General features: G+C 40.5%; 1 protein-coding gene across 3 annotated transcripts in view; it reads left to right on the top strand.

Annotated features, from left to right (window-relative positions):
• The first annotated feature begins 241 nt into the window (after positions 1 to 241).
• FBXO38 (F-box protein 38) overlaps positions 242 to 23,296 on the top strand; it is a 34,968-nt gene continuing 11,913 nt past the window's right edge. Inside the window, exons 1-15 of one of the 3 annotated variants that reach the window (XM_032794381.2) lie at positions 242 to 316; positions 5,111 to 5,299; positions 6,614 to 6,747; positions 7,939 to 8,102; positions 8,584 to 8,749; positions 10,435 to 10,572; positions 11,087 to 11,224; positions 12,239 to 12,332; positions 12,866 to 12,996; positions 13,338 to 13,508; positions 14,444 to 14,586; positions 15,691 to 15,913; positions 16,660 to 16,779; positions 18,023 to 18,202; positions 20,224 to 20,940. In XM_032794381.2, coding sequence (XP_032650272.1) covers positions 5,172 to 5,299; positions 6,614 to 6,747; positions 7,939 to 8,102; positions 8,584 to 8,749; positions 10,435 to 10,572; positions 11,087 to 11,224; positions 12,239 to 12,332; positions 12,866 to 12,996; positions 13,338 to 13,508; positions 14,444 to 14,586; positions 15,691 to 15,913; positions 16,660 to 16,779; positions 18,023 to 18,202; positions 20,224 to 20,940 — 2,647 coding nt within the window. In that variant the 5' untranslated portion in view covers positions 242 to 316; positions 5,111 to 5,171. Of the gene's footprint in view, positions 317 to 5,110; positions 5,300 to 6,613; positions 6,748 to 7,938; positions 8,103 to 8,583; positions 8,750 to 10,434; positions 10,573 to 11,086; positions 11,225 to 12,238; positions 12,333 to 12,865; positions 12,997 to 13,337; positions 13,509 to 14,443; positions 14,587 to 15,690; positions 15,914 to 16,659; positions 16,780 to 18,022; positions 18,203 to 20,223; positions 20,941 to 23,296 lie in introns of those variants that run through there. The other 2 variants (XM_032794382.2, XM_032794383.2) reach the window with 2 other exon arrangements.

The raw sequence follows: 23,296 nt of genomic DNA on the forward strand, positions 1-23,296 counted from the left end.
AGTAACAGACTGGGGTGGTGCTGGGATTTCCCCCAACTCCCTCCCATCGCCCACTCAGAGACGCCATTCACCCGAGGGCAGAGAGGCCACACCCAAGATGGCGGCGAGTGGGTTGCAATGAGAATATTCTCGAGGTGCCACATCCAAGATGGCGGCGAGGGAAGGCCACAGAAAGGGTTGATTTCCCCTGTTGTGGGTTCAGGGACCGGAAGCGCGGCTGACGCTAGCGGAAGCGGAAGCGCTGGGTGGCCGGAAGTGTCTGTCGGGATTATCCCTCCCCTCCGCAGTCACAATAACAGGCGGCACTGGCGGCCAGGTAAGGGGTGGCGGGGCTGGGGAGGGGAGGTTTAGGGTTACGTGCATTTGCTCTGGCTCGCTGCACACGCGCCCCCGGGGGCAGGAGGGAGGCGCTGGGCCTGGCCCAGTGGAAGGGAAGGGGGAGCGGCGCGTGCCCCCCTTTCCTGGTGGGCGCCGCGGGCGGTGGCCGGGGCAGCGATCGCTGGCAGCGATGACCGTTGCGGGCGCTGGGGCGGGCGGGGGTTGGCTCACTGACCTCTCGCCAGGGCCTGCCGCTGGGAATGGGGGGAGGGGCCCTCTCCATCCCCAGCGGCCTGAGGGAGACCCGCGATCTGGGTGACCTTTTCCCTGCTGGAGTGGGTCCCCTCTACTAGAGGGAGTGTCTTTCTCTCGCTCTCTCCCCTTCCTTTGGGATTTGCTTCCCCGTCTCCCCACCGTCACGTACTGCGCTGTAAGTTCATGAGGCTGCCCTGGGAGACCCTGCTTCATCCCTCTTGGTGCCCTGCTCTGCCTCATCATTCCAAACCTGGTGCAGGTGGAGGTGCTTTCTAGTTACTCTCCCCTTTTCCTTGTTTTTCTTCCTAGTTACTTCAAAGAAAGCGGATTAAATTTGACTAATGTAGTATCACAACATCAAACAGACCTGAAAAATAGTGATGTCTTCTAAAGTACCACCTGGAAAAGGTGGAAAAATCAACTTAGAGACAGGATGCAGTAGAAAACTAAGCTCACACAAAATAACTTATAGGAGGATGTTTACTCATTCTCCCCCCCCCCCCCAAAAAAAAAAAAAAAAAAAAGTTACCATCCCTTCTGAGAGTCACTAGCATTTCACAAGTTAAACGAAATAATGCAGATCACAAAATTCCCTATTTTAGTAAATACAGGAATAGATTAAAAATGATGTTTACTCATTCTCCCCCCCCCCCCAAAAAGTCCCCAAGCAGCAGACATATTTAATGTGAATATCAAAGATACACTAGGAGATGGGGATTGGTGATTATCTATCTTACATTGCCTTTTGCCTACTACACTAAAAAAAATTATAGACATTCTTTAGGATCAGCTTACCCCATAACAGGAATATCATAGTAGATAGCATGTGGTTATTGTCTTAAGTGGTACTCCTTAAGTAGTCCCTGGTGTTAGCATATATTTGCTCCCCTTGTCTTCCAGGTCAGTGCTACTATGTCAACTGATAAAACCAAGTTTTACAATACTTAGACCAACGGTTTGATCTGGGTTGTATTCTTTTCAAACTGTCAACAGAATTAACAGCTCACTGATTCCACAATTGCTGTTGTGTTTGAAATGGCTCAGTTTGTTTTCTGAAAGGAGGCTAAGCTGATAGTTCTGGTTGTTACAAATCAAAACAGGAGTTTTCTAAACTTCTCAAGTTGAACACAGAAGTCACTAATTGAGAATATAACGCATCAAACCGTTGTTCATGTATTATCACGTTTTTTACCTTAACTATATTAAAATCAAGAAGAATAAAATTCTCTGCATTTTCTTCCTGCTTTGTTTAAATATCAAAGGAATATGTATGGATTGTTTAGAAGAGTCATTTGTTCTAAAACAGCAGAATTAAAATAGTGAGAATGTGTTAGTTTTTAAAACTTGTATGTAGAGACGTATTCCCTACAATCATTGCCTAATGGCCCACACACTGCTCTGTGAAGATTACATAGTTCTGGGTGACCAGGTATTTTGTGTCTCTGTGATGAGATCTAATTCAAAGCACAGTCATCACCAGAAAAGTCAGGAGCTGCTCATGTAGACTAACTCATACCTTTATATTTTCTGTACTGGACTCCCACAGGTGGAGGTGGCTCCTTTACTTCTCTGTGGAGCTCTTCCCTGTTTTTCTCCTCCACTTCAAACCACTGACTTACCTTCTACTTAACTTAAATCTTCCTTTTCATGCGTTATCTTATATCAAAGCAGCAAAGAGTCCTGTGTCACCTTATAGACTAACAGATGTATTGGAGCTTGAGCTTTCATGGGTGAATACCCACTGCGTCGGATGCATGCACATTCATCTGCATCCGATGAAGTGGGTATGCACCCACGAAAGCTCATGCTCCAATACCTCTGTTAGTCTGTAAGATGCCACAGGCCTGTTTGCTGCTTTTACAGATCCAGACTAACATGGTTATATCAGACAATTTTTACCTTGAAATATATTAAACTCTGTATAAAACTAAAATGTTTTCCATTCTCTGCTGCTGTCTGTCTGTCCTCCAACTGGAGGAGTATGGTGAAATTCACTTGGAATCCATATAACACAGCAAAACTTGGATACCCATTTATAAAAACCTGTACCAAAGCCCTCCAGTGTCTCTGGATCCTATCTGGGAAATCTTGTCTTAAAGATGTTCTGGGTGGCTCAGTTGGGATCCTGATCCTTGCCTGTTGGTTGATGATAAAATATTTAGTTGGCCTGTGTGTTCCTCTTTTTATGGAGGTGTGAAGAGTACTGTGATCTTATAGTTACAGAGATGCTTATATTTAGATGCTTTAAAAAAGGATCCTGTCACGTTAAAAATCATACAATTAAAGTAGATTTGTTACAAACAACCTTAATATTAATCTGACAGTTTTATAAACCTAATCTTCCTTGATTATGTTATGTATTCAACTACATGCAGTAATCTACCAGGCTGGGCAAAATAAATAGAATCTCTCATTTGTTTATGGGCCATTTCTAGTCAATTTCACTCTCATACACTTGAACAATGCTGCAATATTTCAATTGAAAATATTGTAATGGATGGATATATAAATAAACATTTCTGTTGATATTGGGATTTGTAAAAGCTAAGTTTTGTTACACCTACAGTATATGTAGGGCAAAATATGACTTAATATCTCTTGAGGGGAAGGAGGGTGGTATTACCTTGGTGTGTGTGGTATGATTTCAAAATTTAGCATGCTGACAAATTAGCTATTAAATAAAAGCCTTTTCATCATTATATCTCAGTGACATTCATAATGTTTTGAGGTTTTCTGTCTGATGCAAAATTTACATTTGGTGAACACAGTTTTTCTCTAATCTGTTCTAAAATGCTCTTCATATGCCCATCAACCTGCCTTTGAAATATACTGACTTCGGGTTAGGACAATTTGTCAGTGCTAAACCCTTCAGTCCTTTTTAAATCTCTTTTCCTTCATCTGCTACTTAATCAAAGAAGGAAGAGAACCAAGATCAGTTAAATGAACTGGTTGTGAGCAGCTGAAGACCCTGGGTATTGGGAATATAAAGAATGAGGGGAAATCATGTAATGTACTATTTGTATTGTGTCTATTGCTAGAATCACAGTAGAAATACAATATGTAGTTAAATGATAACTTTTAACATCGACAACTTATAGTGTTTCGTAACATTAACCACCATGTTTGCAACAGATGGTTTTGATGATAATTTTGTATTTTTACACACTCCTTGGTTGCAATTTTCCATGTTTAGTCTCAACCGAAAGATGAATTTTAGTTTGTGGAAAACTGAAGAAAAATCTGTTGTTGCATATTGTGAAGCTAGGAAACACATTTTCTACAAAACACTTATCACAGAGAAATGATGAAAGTTGACACTTGACATATTAGAGGACACAGTCCACTTAAAATTTAGTCAGCTTAAAAAAGTTAAGTCAAAGTATTTTTGTGTCTACCCGCTCTGAGTCTTCCTGCCAATTATTTATTATACAATCATTTTCTTGTGGTGGGAAAGACCCCCACAAATAGTTTTGTATTATTTGAATTAAATTGAACAAAATCTTTCATAAAAATAATAATTTGCCATCATGATCAGGAGAAAATATAGGCCATCCAAAACTTGTGTATATCACAGTTTTGGAGTTTTTACGCTATTTTTGTTGCCGTCTGGAAATTCTGAACTATCGTTAGTAAAACGTTTTCATCTCTTTCTGTTGAAAGTTAAATCCATGACAGAGTTAACTGGTTTAACAATGCTTTGTCAACATAACTATCCCGAAAACAGTCTTGAACTAAACAGCAGCAATAGCAAGGATGTGAATTCTTCCTACCTCATGCCATTCATCTGTCAGGTGTCAACTTAATTAGAATTATTAAACATGGCACTTTCTTTAAAACCAGACAAATGAATGCAAAAACCGCTAACATTTGGTTTGGATTATTTCAGTAGAGAAAATACATCATCATTAACTCAGCCATATTGCACATTAGATATAAAATTATGGTGAAACAACATTTACAGAAATATAATAAGGTACAAATTTAACAATAAAAATAGAGATTAAATGTATGCAGCATTGCTGAGTTAAGAACTTTAAGCAAGATTGTAAGAGCTTTTCCTTTTTAGGACAGAATAATTTCCTTTTGGATTGGACCTAGTACACTGAAATGTGTTCACTTTGGTTAGTAATTGTCTGTATCTATTTTTCCATGAGATGTCTTTGCTCATTGATATGTGGGTGGCAATTCCAGAGACATTTTATTGTTTTCTAAATTAGAAAAAGGCTACTACAGAAGCGACTTATAATTAAATTACTGGGATATTTACATAAGAGATCCAGGTGGCATTCTGTTTACTAATTTTACTCGGTTCAAAGAGACTTTCAAGTTAGTCTTCATTCATTTGCCTGGAATTTTTTTCCAGCTTCATACACAAGGCAGATTGATTTATATCTTGCCAGAACAATCCTTCACTTTTTAGTTGATTCTTTTGGATAATGACATTCTGGAGTTAATTTTTAGTGGCAGATTTTGTTGAGTTCTTCTGTAAACTAATGTTCATTACTCTGTACCCTTTCTCCCGCCTTTTGTCTTTCAGTTGCACTGAATTTGTATAACATTGTAAAAATTGATCCTTTTAATCAGAAATCATTGCAAAAATGGGGCCTCGACGGAAAAATGTGAAACCGTGCTCCATGAGTAGGGAAGTCTCTGAAACTACCAAACTAGATGAGCCAAAAGATTATATGAACCAGCTCTCACATGAAGTACTTTGCCATATCTTTAGGTAAGAAGCTGTATTTTTTGTCTCCCCATCCCTTCCACTTTGGTATCTGTGAATGAAAATCAGATGACAGGCATTCAGAAAATGCTAGCTGTACCACTAGTAGTTAGATGGGAATTAAATTTAGACCTCAGTATTTGTGGATGAGGTTTTGCTGGACAATACAAAGGAAATGTATGAGATTTCTTTCTTGTGGAACTCTACCTTTATTTGTTTTGTTAAAACTAAGCACATAGGTGACACTATGTAAATAAGTTACCTCTCCAGAGAAACATGCTTCATATTCCTTAATATAGTCATGTACCCTGAAAACTAACTTATCTGAAAATTGCTATTAGGATCATGTAGAAGCAAGCAAAAGAGCGGAGAAACATTATATCTTTTATTTTTTATTTTTTAAGTTAAGATTGACTAAAAAAAAGCCTGCAAGCGTACACTGATGACACATAATAATTTGCCTTAGAATGAATATTGTAAATTTTTATACCTTGTAGATGCATGTCTAAAGTTTGTCGCATAACTTTGTTTCACTCGTACAGATTCCTGTACTATTAGCACTGCAGTCTTGCTGTTCAATCTTTCCTACAGGTTTTAGGCATGATCGTGCTCCAAGGTGTGCACCCATGCACTACAGTGTCTCTGATAAATTCAGTTACTGTGCATACATTACAAGAGATGCAGTGATACATATCTGGGTATATTGGAGCAGCATTGACCCTGCCACTGAGAGTTTTAGTCAAATGCTTCATTCCATTTAAAAAATAAATAGAATACTCTAACTACAATTTTACAGTTACTCTCTGACTTTGAATAATGTGACTGGCATGTCAATATCTTCCTGACAAGTTTAAAATGTCACACAGATTGCAAGTATGTTTGTGGGGCTAATGCAATGGCAGCTGCTACTAAACAGATCCCAGTTTACAATGAACTAGAGAATTAAAATGTGCACTTTAAAGCTATAAAGTTTCCAGATCTTCATGTATGGCAACTTTGCAAGAAAGGAAATAGGTCCCTACACATTCTAAAACATCACAGAGTCTCCCGTCTCTACCTCAGACCTGTATCGACATGGCAAGGCTACTGTTCTGTTTTTTACCTTAAGTGCATTGGCTGCCTCATGAACAAAATGCTGCCCCTTCTGCCTAGCCACATTACGTAGGTTGCTACAGTACTATCTGAAAAATCTCATTTGAATCCATTCTTTTCTGGATGTTAGGAACGTCTGGGTTTGTACAGTAATTCTTTGGATGTTCTTTGGTGTGAGAGAAAATGAACTAAAGTCTTTGATGAACAGAGTTTCTTTCCATCCCAAAGGTACCTTCCCCTGCAGGATATCATGTGCATGGAATGCCTTTCCCGGAAGCTGAAGGAAGCAGTGACTCTGTACCTGAGAGTGGTGAAGGTCGTGGACCTCTGTGCAGGCCGCTGGTGGGAATACATGCCCACTGGTAAGTAGTACACTTCATGTGGGTATTATGTTAACGGGGTATTGATGAGACCTAGCTGAGCTATGATATAATTTATACACAGACATATGGGATCTGCATTTCGAAAGCCAAGAAAGATGAGTGCATACCGCCCACTGACTTTCAGTGGTAGTTGATGACTTCCTCCCTTCGGTACTTTTGAAAATCCTGCCTGTATGTGTGTTGAATACTACAGTGATGAAAATGGGGCTGCTCTGTAACAACTTATAAATAATGTATGTTTGTTGTAAGGGGGTTTACTGTATGAATACGTGGATTAATTCAAAAAGAGGCTGTTTGCATGCAGATAAGAAAGAGTACGACCTCATCTAGCCACCCGTCTGCCAACACTTCAAGGTCAGTGCAAGAGCCATTCACTTGGAGGTTCTACCTCCAACCCCCTGCTGAGCTCACCCATTGAATTTGTCAAGGGTGGGAAGAGCAAGCTTCTGAACAGCAAGACCTGCACTGGATTTAAAGATACACTCTTGGCGGCAGGGGTCGTGGGGGGGCAGAAGGAGAGCAATGGTGAGCAACACTCTAGAGGTTGCAGTGTCTGGAAAGTTAGACTTACAGGGGTTCCTGTTAGGAGGATGTTGAGATGAGATATACATGTATACAGGCTCTTTATTGTTTTTAAATCCTTTTTCTCTCGTATTTTGTTCCTATTGTTATGACTAATCAGTACTTTGGTTTAAGAAGGCTGTCTGATTACTATATTCACTGCTGTTCACAGGTTCTCAAAGGGAAGAACCACAGGTACCAAAACCCTCAGACCTGCTGGATTAGCACCATTGATATATGGGGTCCTGTAGACCAGGGCCTCATCTAAGAGTGGGAGAATAATGAGATTCCCCCCAGGGGAAGGTAAATGGATGAGGCCTGACACTCATGGAGGTGCACCTAGAGAGACCTGAGAGAGGACAGAAATGCAGCTAGCCCTGTAGTTTTGACAGCTGCCCTGAAGGATATAAAGGCAATAGAACATATAGAATATTTGTTCGTAAAAGCTGGGGATGGAACCCATCTGTTATATCATCTAATACGTCTTCTGGCATTGGGGGGCTGAGAATTATTTTTTTTACTGTACACAGATAATTGCAGCATAAGTTCTGTCCGTACAGCTAGATGTTTACTGTCACAAGAAATTCAAAACTTGTGTCCTCTTCATAGGTTTCACTGATTCCAGTTTTCTAACATTGCTGAGGAAGATGCCAGACATTGAACAACTCTATGGTCTTCACCCCAGGTACCTTGAAAGGCGCAGAGTCCGTGGTCATGAAGCTTTCAGCATTCCTGGAGTGCTAGAGGCCTTGCAGGCCTGCCCAAATCTGCTGGTAAGTGTGCAGGTTCAAAAGATAAATGCCTTTCATCAGTTGATATTCTACTTGATAAGGCTGCAGAGGAAATAGATGGTTGGGATAAAAAACTCAATGTTGTATTGTCTTGCTAGGATGCAGTAGTGTTGTGCATTTAATCCTTGTCTTGCAGTGATGGCAGCAGAAGTAAACGTTTACAAAATGTGCTGCTAGTTTACAAATGGGTGTGGTTTTTTTGTAGTTGCTTCAATCAGAGTTACAGATGCTCAGTATCTCTCAAGATCAGGCCATGAATTACAGCAGCATTGCAGCTGATGGAGTAGTTTCCTATGACCACTTCTGCTTTTAAGGCAAATGGCTCTGCAAATTTCAAGTGAATTAGTGCATTGCATCAAGCTCTGGGCATTACCGAGACGTTTACTTGGTTAAGAGAATTACTATTGTTGCTTAATATGGTAATTGAAGCCTTGCCTTTGCTTATTGTTGTACTTTTATCCAGGGTGTTGAGACCTCTCATTTGGAGCTGGTGGAAGCCATTTGGACATACATGCCACAAGTTCATATTCTAGGGAAGTTCCGTAATCGTAATGGTGCTTTTCCAATCCCGCCTGAAAACAAACTGAAGATTCCTATAGGAGCTAAAATTCAGACGTTGCACTTAGTAGGTAAGAGTTTATTGGTGAAGTAGTTGCCTTAGATACAAATGAACTTCAAAAGATTTGAAATGCTGCATAATTTGGAACCTGTGTTTGACTCTAGGCCAGCAGAGGTCCAGAGCACAAACTCCGGCGCGACTGTGTTCACAGATGGTGGTGAACATAGGCACCGACTCTGTGGGTTCTCCGGGACTGGAGCACCCACGGAAAAAAATTCCCCCCTGGCCCTTTGCTCCAGCTTACCTCCGCCTCCTCTGTGAGCACGCCGCCATGTTCTGCCCCCGCCGCCCCCCCGCTTGCACCGCGAAACAGGTGTTTCGCGGGGCAGGGAGGGATGGGGGAGGAGGTGGAGCTGGGGCAGGGATTTGGGGAAGGGATCCAATAGGGGCAGGGAGGAGGCAGAGTTAAGGCAGGGAAAGGGGTGGGGGGGACGCGAGTACCCACCTGCACCGGAGAAAGTTCGCACCTATGGTGGTGAATTCCCAGTTCAAGGGCCCATAGTGTTTGAATTGTTCCATTTTGCTCTTGGGGCGCAGTCTACAGAGATGGGTGTAAGTGCCCCCCATCAAAGTCAAAATCATTTACCGTGAGAGATGTGGTATTAGACAATAAAAATCATGGACTGATTAGAGATACTGTATTAATGATTTATTACAACAATCTGTAACCCATTTACAATCTCTACCCTTCTGCTTCTCCCCCACCCTTAATGACTGGAAGGGTGTTAACAGGCTACTTCACTTGTATGGTCCTTTGAAATATGTGTTAACTACTTAAGCTGAACAATCTGTTCCATCTTGAATTTAGCTGTGACTACTCTGAGGGCGTGTCTACACTTAAAAGACTGTAGCATTGCCACTGTAACACTTCAGTGAAGATGCTACTTATGCTGATGCTAGAGTTTCTCCTGTTGGTGTAGGTAATCCACTTCCCCAAGAGGCAGTAGTTATATCGACGAGAGAAGCCCTCCTGTCAACATAGTGCTGCTTACACCAGGAGTTAAGTCAGTATAACTGCGTTGCTCCGGAGGTGGATATTCTGCACTGCTGAGTGATGTAGTTATACCGACATACGTTGCTTGTGTAGACAGACACAGCCTGAGGAAGTTTCTCAGACCTGAAGAGGAGCTCTGTGTAAGCTTGTCTCTCAGCAACAGAAGTTGGTCCAGTAAAAGATTACCTCACCCGTCTGGTTTCTCTAATTTTTCTGAGCCCTGGTCTACTCTACAGAGTTAGGTGAATGCAAGGCAGCTTTTATTGACCTAACTCTGTAAGTGTTTATACTAAAATTTCGCTCCCGCTGACATAACTCTCCCACTGCACCGATTTAATAAAACCACCTCCATGAGAGGCATAGAATCAATATTGATGTAATTAGGTTGACACAATGTCAGCGTAGACACTGCATTGCTTACATTGACTGTTCCTGGCTTTCAGAAGCTGTCCTATAATGCCCCACATTGACAGTTCAAACAGTGCAAACACTCCTAGTGAGGATGTGCACAGCCAACACAAGGAGCAAACTGTAGACACGCACAAGCGATGTAATTACTGTGACAGCTGTATGCCGACCTAACTTAGATTGACTTAATTTTGTAGTGTTGATGTGCCCTGAGAGATTCATTCTACAGTTGATATCTGAAAGTTTGTTTAATGTGGGACCTGATTTGATTTTTTTGTTGTTCTGTATTTTAGGGGTAAATGTCCCTGAAATTCCTTGTATCCCAATGCTGAGGCATCTTTATTTGAAGTGGGTGAGGCTCACCAAACCACAGCCCTTTAAAGATTTTCTTTGTATCAGCTTACGCACTTTTGTCATGAGGAACTGTGCAGGTAAGAGACAAGAGAATCCTTCTGGGGAAAGGATGTATCTATATAGGAAAAAACTAGTACCTGTATTAATGATATTGCAACTGCGTTAGTGCTAGACTACCAAAGGACACTAGCTCAGAACAGTTTTCATAACATGATGGTAAAAATGCCTTAGCCCTGTCTACCATAGCACTTACACCTGTACAGCTGCACCATTGCTAGCAGTTGCTGTAGTAAGTTTACTGAGTTTTCTAATGCAGATAAGGCCTTGGGATTGCCCATCATGCAGTACTCCAGAAACAATCAAAGGCTTTATTTCATGTTTCATACTGAGAAAAAAAATATCCTGTGCTGTATTGAGTTGTTACATTAATAGGAGAACACCTCTAGTTCTAAGTTCTGATGACTTGGTGAACTGAACACGTGCAGGTCAGTGTATCTGATGGCTGCATTATTTGAATGATGTATTCAGTATAATTAAATAAGCAACTTTCTGTGTATATGTTCCCTATCAGAAGATTTTTTTTCTCTGCAGGACCCACAAATTCTTTGAAATATGTCCCTTTAGTGACGGGTTTGGCTTCTGCCCGAAACCTGGAGCATTTAGAACTGGTTCGAGTTCCTTTTCTTGGAGGACTTATCCAGCATGTTGTAGAAGATAGCTGGAGATCAGGTATACAACTTCCTACTGCCTGGAAGAATAGAACAAAATTACCTAGGGTACCTGACGGGTAACGCTCTTATTCTACAGTTTGTTCTTTCACTAGTGTGCTTTTAGCTGTGTTCAAAGGGTGTTAATAATGGACTTCTGTTTTATTTTGGGTACTGTTTTAATCTTATATGTATAACTATATGCTTTAGTGACACATTTTTGTATACTAATATTGAAAACAAATAAAAGCTAAGTTAAATTGAAGTTATATAGTTCTTTAACAATGGAAACTATTAGACAATTGCTACCTTTTGACATGGTAACTAAATGTCAATCTTTAATGTCATTTCACTTTCTAGAGCAGGGTGGGCAACCTGTGGCTCTGGAGAAGTTAATATGCAACTCCTTGTATAGGCACTGACTCTGGGGCTGGAACTACAGGCACCAACTTTCCAATGTGCTGAGGGGTGCTCACTGCTCAACGCCTGGCTCTGCCACAGGCCCTGCCCCCACTCCACCCTTTCCTGTCCCCTCCCCTGAGCCTGCCATGCCCTCACTCCTCTCCCTCCTCCCAAAAGCCTCCTGCACACCACGAAACAGCTGATCAGGAGGTGCAGGGAGGCGCGTGGAGCTGCCTGTGGGTGGGAGGTACTGGGAGCCGTGATCGGGAAGCTGATAGGAGGCTGTATTACTGTGGCTCTTTGGCAATGTACATTGGTAAGTTCTGGCTCCTTCTCAGGCTCAGGTTGTGCACCCCTGTTCTAGAGGATAGAACTAGCAGAAATAATTTGGAGGAAGGTCACTTTTAATTTTTTTAAAAATAGCTTCTTGAGAAACTTCTGTTATGGTAGTCAGGGCTAGCTCCTACCAGTAGATGTCAACATAAGGAAGCTTATATTAATTTGCTTAAAAATGGCATGTATTGTTGTTAATTGCAATAGTGCATTGGTAAAATAATACCAGGAAAGTGGATAATGTTTTAATGCCACAACCCACTGACTAAAGTGAAATTTTGCTTTTCTTTCTCCTTATCAGGTGGTTTTAGGAATTTGCACACTATAGTTTTGGGAGCTTGCAAGAATGCTCTTGAAGTGGATCTTGGCTACCTCATTATAACTGCTGCACGAAGGTACTTGCCTTCCCCAGACGTTGTCTTTCCTTTCTGGTTTCGCTCTCTTCAAATCACAGTTGTTTAGGTAACTTAATAAATTCTCAGTGTTTGAAGAACAGGAAGTTTTAAATGTTTAAGAGAAAACCCATGTGAACTTTTACAATCTGTAACAAGAGTACCAAATGGCTGGAGGAAAGGACTGGGAATTACCATGCCTGGGTTCTGTTATTAGGTTTGTCACTGACTTGTTCTGTGGCCTGAGCCAAGTCACTGCACTTTGTCATCTGTAAAATGAATATATTAGTATTTTCCTCACAGGTGTGTATGAGGCTTAATTAGTGTTTATAAATTGCTTGAAGTTCCTCGCTGTATAACTGCAGAATACTGTCACTGAAGGATGCAGGTATCCACTGGATTTCACCATTGTCAAATAAATGTTTTCATTTTACTGCCTAGAGTGAAACAGAGACATTCACTCAGATGTTTTCTGTACTAAACAGTGCTTTGTTGCATCTCACCTTGAATGTGAACTGTACTTGATTGCTTTTTAGGTTGCATGAAGTGCGAATTCAACCTTCCCTGACCAAAGATGGTGTCTTTTCAGCGCTGAAGATGGCAGAACTGGAGTTCCCACAGTTTGAAACCCTTCATCTGGGATATGTTGATGAGTTTTTGCTACAATGTATGAACATTTTTTAAAAAAAATTCTTAAATTACCTGCTGAGGGTTAGGGTTAGGATAGTGCAAATTGATGGTTTTGGTGTATTTTTCTAAGACTTGCTTTTAAGAGAATATAAATAATTATTGCTCTTGTATCTTGTGTTGTATAGTCAAATATGTTTTTTCTGTACCCCCTGAAACTTCCATTGTAACTGGGACAGAGATTTTGCTTTCTCTAATGAAAGTAATATTCTGGTCTTTGTGTCAAATGGGATTACAGTATGGAATTCAGAAAAGGCTTATCTAAAAGGCTGCAACTTCTGAAGCAGCAGATTGCTGAAATCTTCTGTTATCTTTCTATAGGCAAAATGACTAATGGGGACTTGGTAAAGTATGGCTTGGCTGATGTGGTTGAAAATCCAGGAATCATCACAGACATTGGAATGAAGGCTGTAAATGAAGTATTCTCTTGCATCAAGTATCTGGTCGTGTACAACTGCCCACATCTGCACAACCCAAACAATTGGATCACAGGTATTGAATGCTTTTGGAATGCTGGAGATACAGTGTGAATGCCTCACATCAGGATAAAGATTTGTAGTTAAACTCCTTTCAGTAAATGAACATCATAATCCTGCAATTTAAGGAAACATTTGAGACCAAGAAATGGTCAGATTTTTTTTTAAAGATTTGGTAGTTGAATGCCATGCCTTCTGTGTGTGTATATAATGTATATACACAAGCAGAATATTGTTAATTTGCACTGTAGATTGGGATAGTAGTTAGGAATTATTGATGTTTGCAAATTAGTAAGGGAGAAATATAGTTGAATAGAGCATCATATAAAATAACATACCCATTTAATACAGATAGTTCAATTCAAAAGTGTTCACGATGCTTCATTGTGCTTGAACTCTGACTTTCCAGGACTACTACTGTAGATGAGTGTATTTTCGTGTCTATTGCCGATTCTACTCTGGTCCCCTTTCCTGAGAGTTGACGAGAGTGCAAATTAGTGCTAATTACGATAGTGATTTCTGTGAAGCGGATGCTTGTCTATTATGAGCTAGACTGAGACTACAAATGCTTTTCATATAGGTCGTGATCAGTCATTATAGGTGTTGGCTGTATTCAGACTGGTTACAGAAAGATGAAAGTAACATAGTTAGCAGACACCTGAATTATCCCTTTCCCCAGTCGGTGACATTTTAAAAAACAGGTAGGGCAAAGAAAACCCCAAACAGAGAGCGAGCCCTAATAATGATGAAAGGTTTTCCATAATTCTGCTAACTATTCTGTCCCATGATAAACAAATATGGAGATGCAGACATTTGGAACCCCAATGATGCTGATAAATTTCAACTGTCAGAGTGGTGGTAATGGAAGGCTAACAGTCTCAAATCTGCAAAAATTCTAATGGGAGATAAGAGGCGTGAAATCCTTCAAGAAGCATGTATCTCCTTCCACAGATCATTCAAGATGGACCCGGCTAGTTGACCTCACCCTGGTGCGATGCCATGCAATAAAGCTAGATTCTTTTAGTCAGTTCATTGAATTACTGCCAAGCTTGGAGTTTATCTCTCTGGACCAGATGTTCCGGGAACCTCCTAAGGTAAGTTTTGAGGTTTGTTTTTTGAAATTGTTGCTAGGGCATCTGAAATATACCAGAGTTCTGTTAAGGTACATGCTTTTTATAGTTATAATTAATTAAATAGTTCAGTGAATGACTTAGGAATACGATTTCCATGAAAGATGTTTCTCTAAAAGATATGTTCTGAAGTTCTATGGCCTATATTATGCAGGTCAAACTAGAGTATCACAGTTTTCCCTGCTGGCCTTATGATCGATGAATCTGTGAAATGGAATGAAGAACAGTTGTATCCATTTGCAGACAGCAGGAGTGGTGGAATGTGGTACTAATGATTGAATATTTTATTGTCCTCAGAAAAGAAAGTTTAGATGTACTGTCCAAATTTTTATTAGGGTTTTCATTGCTATTTTGGGGTTGGTTTGATTTGGTTTTATTTTTTTTTTTGCATGAGACTTATTTTTGTATTGAGAGAATTACACATTTTACTAAGTATTCTTATGATTTTGCAGCATGGTAAAAATGTGGTACTATTCCTTCGTGTATGTGAATACTTTCATATATAGATTCTCTGATTTTTGTCTTCCTTCCTCATTCCCTTCCCTGCCCCCCAACTGTTAAATGTCTTCTAATAACAATTTTCACAACTGTGGCAGCGTACTAAATACTGCTTAATGATAAGATTATTCCAAAAACCTTTATATGTTTTTGGTTTTTACTAGAAAATCAACAATAGCATCATCTTAATATCTGTCCTCTGTCTAGGGCCATCTTGCTCTGGAAAGGAAATACAAACTCTTCTACTAGATTTTCTTTCATTTCTAGCTTCTCTGGTGCTATGACCTATGCATTACAACTTCTTACCTAAGAATGTGCTATTGAACTTTACATTTTTAATGCCAGTTTAAAAGAGGAAAGGGAAAGGTGTAAATTTGGCAACCAAATATGCAGTCTGTGCAATGTAAGTGCAGAAAGTTTTGTGAGCAGATTCTTCTGCATATCTACACACATACTGCCCAACCACAAATATGACAGTATTGATACAATGGTTTTGTATCAATGTTATGATACATTGTTGAGATTTGACATCAGTAATTTAGAATCTTTTTGTGTTTTTGTTTATTTCAGGGCTGTGCTCGTGTGGGCCTGAGTGCTGGCACAGGGATTGGTGTTTCATCTGCCCTAGTCAGTAATCAGAACTCCAACAATGATAATGATAACAACAACAACCACCAGAACAACAACAACCCCAACATCCATCACAACAACCATCAACACCCGAATGACCAGAACGAGGAGAATGAACTGCGGCAAGATGGGCAGGTGGAAGAGCAGCAGATTGCAGCTGAGGGTAACCACTGATCTTTTGTGAGCCTCTGAAAGAAATGGTCACATTTTGCATTGCCATTTGCACAAGACTGTAGGCAAAAAATGAATGTGTATTGAAAGACACTCTTAAACTGTGTAGCCTTCAAACTATGGAGTTAATCTCCTCTATTTAGTATCTATCCATAAGACCAAACTTGATCTGCATATTAAATCTAATGGTTGATCTATGCTATCATAACAAGAAGTCATTTAAAGATAAACAATAATTAGATACTAGCCCAGCAGTTCAAAGATTACATACTGTACTGCTCCACAGAGAAATATTAATTTGTGATTTGAGCTCACTTGGTCAGGGTTGGGATTGCATCACGTTACTTTGTAGCATACCATCCAGTTTACCCAGAAATTATACAGATGTTCTGGGGAAAGCAGCATAAAGACCTCAAGCAGATGGACTCGTCATGGTAATGCAAGGAACCTTTTCAGGATAAAGAATGGAGGATCCTGAAGGACCCACTTCCTTCAGCAAAACCAAAAGTATAGAATTGGGCCCGAATCCCCTAGAAGTTACAGAACCAGTAATCTCTGAGAGGCTTCAGCATGACTGAGTGAGGGAATAAGGCAGCTACTGTTAGTGATATCACATCACTACAGTGCCTTTCTGTGACTTCAGTGTGATTATCACTTGAAGTCCTTCTACATATATTGAGCTATGTGCTTTGGTTTCTTTTTCTTGATGGTTGATTTTTATTATCTCTATCTTTTCAGCACTGAATGATATGGAGGAAGTGGCACAGGATGATGGAGTGGCTGCAGGGGATGGTCAGAATGAGGCCTCTGCTCATAATCCAGCAGTTATTCCTATGGATGTTGATGAGGAGCAAGCAGGTAATTCTGATCCTGGAAAGTACTCATTACTTCAAGATCCTTCGGTTGCAAGATTCATTAGTTCAGTTTGACTCTATTCTGACTTGACTTTTCTTCAGCTAGACATGTGAGACATTTGAATTAATAGCTCTGGTATGGTGGGATGCTGCAAAGAAACTTGTGATTTATAGTCTGCTCTACAGTTCCCACTTTTCTGCAGTTCATTTGGTGAGGGATTATTCTTTTAAGGCCTAATTTTCATTCTGCAGTGTAATGAGAGCGTCAGAAGGCATGAATATTCTTACTTGCTTTGCCTTGTTCCAGCCCTTGCATTTATGGTCTCCCTCCTCCCACTGCAGTTTATGGACTCCTCCCCTTTGGGTGTGTTTTAGCCAGAGTATCTTGTATGAGCACTAATTTAAGTTGCATTAATGAGTCGCTTCGGACAGTCTCAATTCCTGATGCCAGCCATTTGCTTTACAGCACGTTGCACTGTACATATGCCAACAGCTTAAAACAAAACCAGGGTGTCTGTTCACTGGAGTGTTTTTCCAAAAAACCTCAGGAAATTTACTTTCATGCTGATGTTCATTTCTTGAACTATTCACAGGTACCATATACTGTGCCAGTTTGGTACAGCTAGCAGCACTCTGTCCCAACAGCGTGAGAGTTGAGCCCTTCAGAGAGCATGGGTTTGCACTCAGTGCGAACACTCTAGGATGTTACTAAGAGGAAGACACCACTAGGGGTCTTTTCTGCCCATCTTTGAGGGTTGCCTCGGTGGAAGTTTGGCATCCCTTGATGCTCTTTCAAAAGGATTTGAGAATAATCCCAATGTCCTGGCTAACATTTGCGCTCCCAGAAATACAGATTCTAAGGGATGAGCACAAAATGCCTTTCAAATTAGCACCTCAGTTACTGCATTATCAGTTTCTCAACTGTTGTGGAAGATGCTTCTGGGATACTTTGAATGTGAGGCATGTCATAGAAAACTAGTATTCTGGCCTATTGTGTCAGCCCTTTTTCTGATAGATTAGAACATCTTTTATTGTTTTAAGTATGTTTTAATGCTGCATGTTTAAATCACTTTTGCAGCATTTGAGTTTTTATGCAGGATCCACATTAAAAAGTGCAGAGCTGGGCTTTCTATGGTATTCCCAAACTGTTGGAGAACTTCACCAGACAGGAACTATTGCATTATAACACTCTACAATCAGTGCTTGCCTTGCGTAAATGAACTGTCAGCATTCTATTCCTGTTTCAGGACCCAGTGGCCTTCAGCCTGTCGTAAAAGCTGCACCTATTACTGTCCATGACTCGGACAGTGAGGATGAAGAAGACAACATGGGGTCCTCCAAAGGCTGCATTACTAACAGCATTGCACAGAGTTACTCTAATGGAGAAGAAAAAGTCAGAGATCCAGTGGAAACCAGAGAGCCATCAGGTCTGAAAGATTTTGTATGGGTTGGCTTATTAGTAAGGGCTGGATTACACTAGGCAAAGTCTCCCAATTTGGAGACTGAAGCTTAAAAGAGCCCATTTTGCTTCTTTTCCATGCCTCAGGCAACGACTAGTCATACAGATTCATTACCGCCTAGAATGGAGCAGTAGGATACATCCCCATAATACTGCATTCACATGTGTAAAATGGGGACACACACCATAAATGCCAGAAGCATAGCTGCAGATTTTTGCAGGCACAGGACTGCATGTACATATTTGCAGGTACTCATTGCATCAGTGGCTTACAGTAGACATCTGTATGTCCAGATTCGCAACTGTGTTGCTAATATGAGCTCTTTATCAAAGTATCTACAGTCACAGGTTGAAAAGCTATCAAGCAAATGCTTAGGGGAGGAGTAGGAAATGCTACTGCCATCTAATGGATAATGTAGGCTTCCTGGGAATGTCCCAGAGAAAGTAGTCCAGATCCAGTCTTCTCTTTAAAAAGAATGTTATAGGTTAGGAATGAAGTGAATCCTCCCTTTTTTCACCTGTCAGGCTCCTCTGCTTTGGAACAAGGCTCATTATTGTTACTGTCATTGTTTGTATTACAGTAACACCCACAGGCTCCAGTAAAGGTTGAGGCCAAGTTGTACAATGTGGAAAAATACAGCAAGAGACTCTCCCTTTTCTGAAGAGCTTATAGTTTAAATAGGCAAGACAGACAATGGATAGAAAGGGAAACTAAAGCACAGAGAGGTAAAGTAATTTGACAAAAGTCAAATGGTGGCGTTGTGGCAGAGATGGGACTAAAACCCAGGTGCTTTATCCTGGGTCTGTGGTACCTCTCCAGAAAAACAGATGACTTGAATAACATTTCTGAAGTCTTCATCTGCTCACTCTGAGTAGGACGTTGGTCCACGTGTCTACGCAAGAGGAGGAAGTAAACTTTGAATTACACTCTGTATACAGGAAGCCAGATAATTGACATTAAGTACATATGGCCTGGTTCTTCTGGGGCTTGTAGCCTATAAAGGGTTTAGCTAACTGAACAGTATAATAATAATCCTATATTGGATAGAGCTGAGTGGTGTGTTGGCTTAATGTACTCTACTAGCCTTTCATTTCTGCAGATCTGAGCACACATCAGCCTTAGTTCAGAAGTGAGATTGAATTTAGTGGCTTCACACTAGTAGTTGGTGCCTATCTGCATCTCAAAATTGTTAGTGATTTACTACTTTCTGACAGGACTAGTAGTTTCAACTCAAAGGAAGTCCCAGGCAAGCTACAGTGTAGCAATGAGGTTGGGGACCCAGAGTTGAAATAGCAGGGGATAGCTACAAGTCAGAATTAAGATACGTTTGGAGAGCTGTTTGCAGAAGCTTTCCCAGTGATACCGGTGCCGTTGGGAGCTATCTGGTCTAGTACACTGAGCAGGGAGCTAGATATTTCTGAGCTTTAATGCTGGTTTTGACATTGACTCTGTCTCTATCCCTCTGTAAAATGGGAATACAGCTTATCTACCATACCTCACATGTAGGTGTGTAAATTAGTGATTGCACAGTGCTTTGAAAGTCTGAAGCACTATCCGTTCTAAGTTGTCATTTAATCCCTTATTTTCAAGAGAACTAAGAATTGCTACAAATACATTCTCATATCATGTTCTTGCACGCTAGGCTTTTTAACCAGCGAGCTGCCTCCAGAAAGCCCTAGGGCACATCCAGCAAATGTGTACCTCTTGATGTGCCTGGTACATCAGTTCAGATGAGCAGCTCCAGGATATTAGAGAGATTCAGCTGCAGATGGGATAAGTGTTAACTTCCCACCACTTCAGAATAAGTTCTAATTCAAAATATTGGTTGTCACTGGCCTCCCCACAGCCTTTGCTGCTGAACTCCTGACTGTCTACACTTTCAGGTGGTGTCCTACCACGTACTATTCTGCATGTTGTCCATATGCGTTTATTGAAACCTTGCATTCACTTGCTTTGTTGTTCTTTCATGCTTTATGGTACTGTATCAGCAGTGAGCGGCAAAGGCAAGACTCCATTGCGGAAGAGGTGCAGTGCCAACCAAGTGGGCCAGGTGAAGCAATTCCATGCTGAGGAGAGCAGCTGTGAGAAAGGCTGTCAAGTGACCAGTGAGCAGATTAAAGCAGATATGAAAGCAGCCAGTGACATGCCTGAAAGGAATAAAATCAAAGATTCTTACCCAGGTTGCGTTAATGCTGCTGGATCAACAGGGACCTCCAACTCTTGCAGTGCAGCTTCTTCAAGTCCTGATTGTGCAAGGACAGCTAATAGCCACTCTGCTGGCACCAGTCCAACAACTGCAGATGAATCCAGGCAGTGTGTTTGCTCCCCTTGTAAGAGCGAAGGCTCCAATGAGAGAGACAGTGAGGAGGGTGCCATTTGCTCCAGGTGCTCCTGCTATAGGCAGCAGGAGCCACAAAATGGGTGCTCTGATGGGGAGTGCCCATCCACTAGTGGTGCCTGCACTAGAAATGGACCAAATTGCACTGGGTCAGATTTTTCACTTAGGACGCTGCCAAACTGTGGGTCTCCGGGAGAGGCAAACACCGAAAGGACTAATGGGAATGTCTGTGGGATTGCTGGTGAGGAGGAGAGCGCTGGCTCACAGCCAAGGAACTATGAAATGGAGTATAATGAAGATTATCCCCGCCGGCCTCTAACAAGAGCCAGAAGCAAACTGTCCCATGTACCTCTGTTGTCTGAATCAGGTATGGCCTACACTTGTATATTTTACTTCAGAGTTATTGTTTCATACTAAAGCAGCAACTATCAAATAAAAGAAGCACCCATATTTTAATAACTCAATAATTCTGCATGCTTGTAAATAAAAAGTTTTACTGATTGACAGAAGAGCCAGAGAGTTGAAATTACTGATTTATAAGTTTCATAGCTGTTTGTGGTCACACACACATTTCTGCAAGTGTGACCATGATCTCCATATTCTCTCATATGTTTTCATGTGTGTCATGCATATATGGTAAGATTGGAACAATGATTGATTTATTATTTTGAAAAACACTTACAAAATTGTTGACAGCTCATCTTGGTGTTTCTGTCTTTATAAGCTATTATTCACTGAAACATAAGAATTGCTCCCCCATTCAAGAATTTCTTCTGTGAAAGAGGAAGCAGGGGCACTCAACTCTTTGCCAGAGGAAAAAAGTTGATGAAATAATTGTGATAATTTATCAGCCAGTAAGGCAAAATGTAATTATTACCCAACCTTAGTAGTATACAAACACACACCTGCATAATGGATCCCACTTCCAATTGCTGAGGCATGAATAAGAGACTTTGAAAATGCATTTCTCATTAAACTGTTTGCATGATATCCAGAATGCTAAAAGAACTCATCTAAAGAGATGGCACAAAGACTAAAATTTGGGATGGAGGGAGGGGACTTGCTGGCATCTTCTATTTCTTCACTGTACGTTAAGTAAGGTTTCTCTGTCCAAGCTGCTATTGATTCCACTTCTCAGTCTGGGCTAGCTCTTTTCAAAAATATTTTCCACATACCCAGAATTCCTATCTGGGAGCATCTAACAAGTAAAATGGGACAGAAAACAAAGATGTTAATTATAGAATCATAGACAATGGAGATGGAAAAGATTTATTTAGTCATCAAATCCATATCTCTGCCAGTGCAGAATTGATTTCCACTGTATGTTTTCAAGTGTTTGTCCAGTCAAGTTCAATGTCCCAAGTGCTGATGAAGCTTAAATCACTTCCCTTAGGAGACTCCTCCTTAGCCTAATATATCTCAGATTCAAAACATTATCCTGATATTCATCTTGAATTTTCTGTTTCCTAACTTGCTCCATTATTAATAGTAATGGAATGAAATCATTAAAGTATACAGTGCATTGTGTGCATGCCGGACAGGTCTTCCTGAAAATAGTGCTGCTCTCCTGTCTCAGTTAAGGAAAGGGTCTGTTTCTTCTGCATGTTAAGTATCTTCACATTTTATATTTGATGGCATAAGCTGATTGCCTGCAGAAGTCAGGAATTATCCCCCCGCCTCCTCCCTTGTGCAGCATTTGCCTGCTCTGAAGCATTAGGTGTTGGCTAATGCTGGAGGCAGACTCTGTCTTGATGTACCAGTCTAATCTGGTGTGGCCCAGGCCCAGATTCATGCTGTGTATGCCTGGACATATACAGCAGTGAGGCTCCATCTGTCTAGCCATTATAGTCTACTTCCCTCCTCTTCCCCCATGCGGGAATGTAATATTCATTTACACTCAGTGGTAAAGTTGAAAATGGTTTGTTACAAAACTCAAGAGATTTTTCTGTAATTGGTTTGAATAAACGCATTGAGATTCATGGCTCTTTATTATTTTGCCTGTGAGTTCCAGAACAAAGTGACATTGTGGTTTTTGATTTTTGTAACAAACTTTTATTTATGAAAGTGAATCTTCTATAATTGTTTGTCTTGAGTAATTGTTTAACATTTTCTCAGACATCCAAGTTTTAACTTTTTCTATTGCTTAATATGGTAAAGAGTGAAATAATCATAAAAATAATTACTAATACCGCAGATATGTTGGCAAAAGGGAAAAAACCTATTGACTTGTATGATATTCTAATTACAGTAAAAAGCATCAAGCAAAACTGTTTTTGTCATTTAATAAGCATTTTATTTGAAGCTTGTCTTAGGTTTAATTTATAGCTGAAGGCAGCATTCTGGAATTACATCCATGGTAAGCCCTTTGAAGAAGAGATCTTTGCCTGGAGCTGTACTGTGAACAATTCAACATATATTTGGGATGTTTTTCTTATATTACAATAAGTGAATATATTCCTGATCACATGTGCTATATGTACTGTCGTTAAATCACACTGGATGATGGTTCATATCTACAACGAATTGTTTATTCCAATTGTAGAATACATTTTTTCATTGTTATATTCCATCTCCCACAACTACGAGACCTCTAGAAAAGATCCTGAATGCTGCAGGCTCAGTTAAAGTTTGAGTAGCAATTGTAACTCAGACTCCTAGCCTTTGAGTTTGTCTCAGCTGTAACATTATCAAACAGGCCTTTGTGTTCAACTTCCTTTTTTGTT

This window comes from Chelonoidis abingdonii, chromosome 7 (assembly GCF_003597395.2).
Source record: "Chelonoidis abingdonii isolate Lonesome George chromosome 7, CheloAbing_2.0, whole genome shotgun sequence".
Lineage (NCBI taxonomy): Eukaryota > Metazoa > Chordata > Testudines > Testudinidae > Chelonoidis > Chelonoidis abingdonii.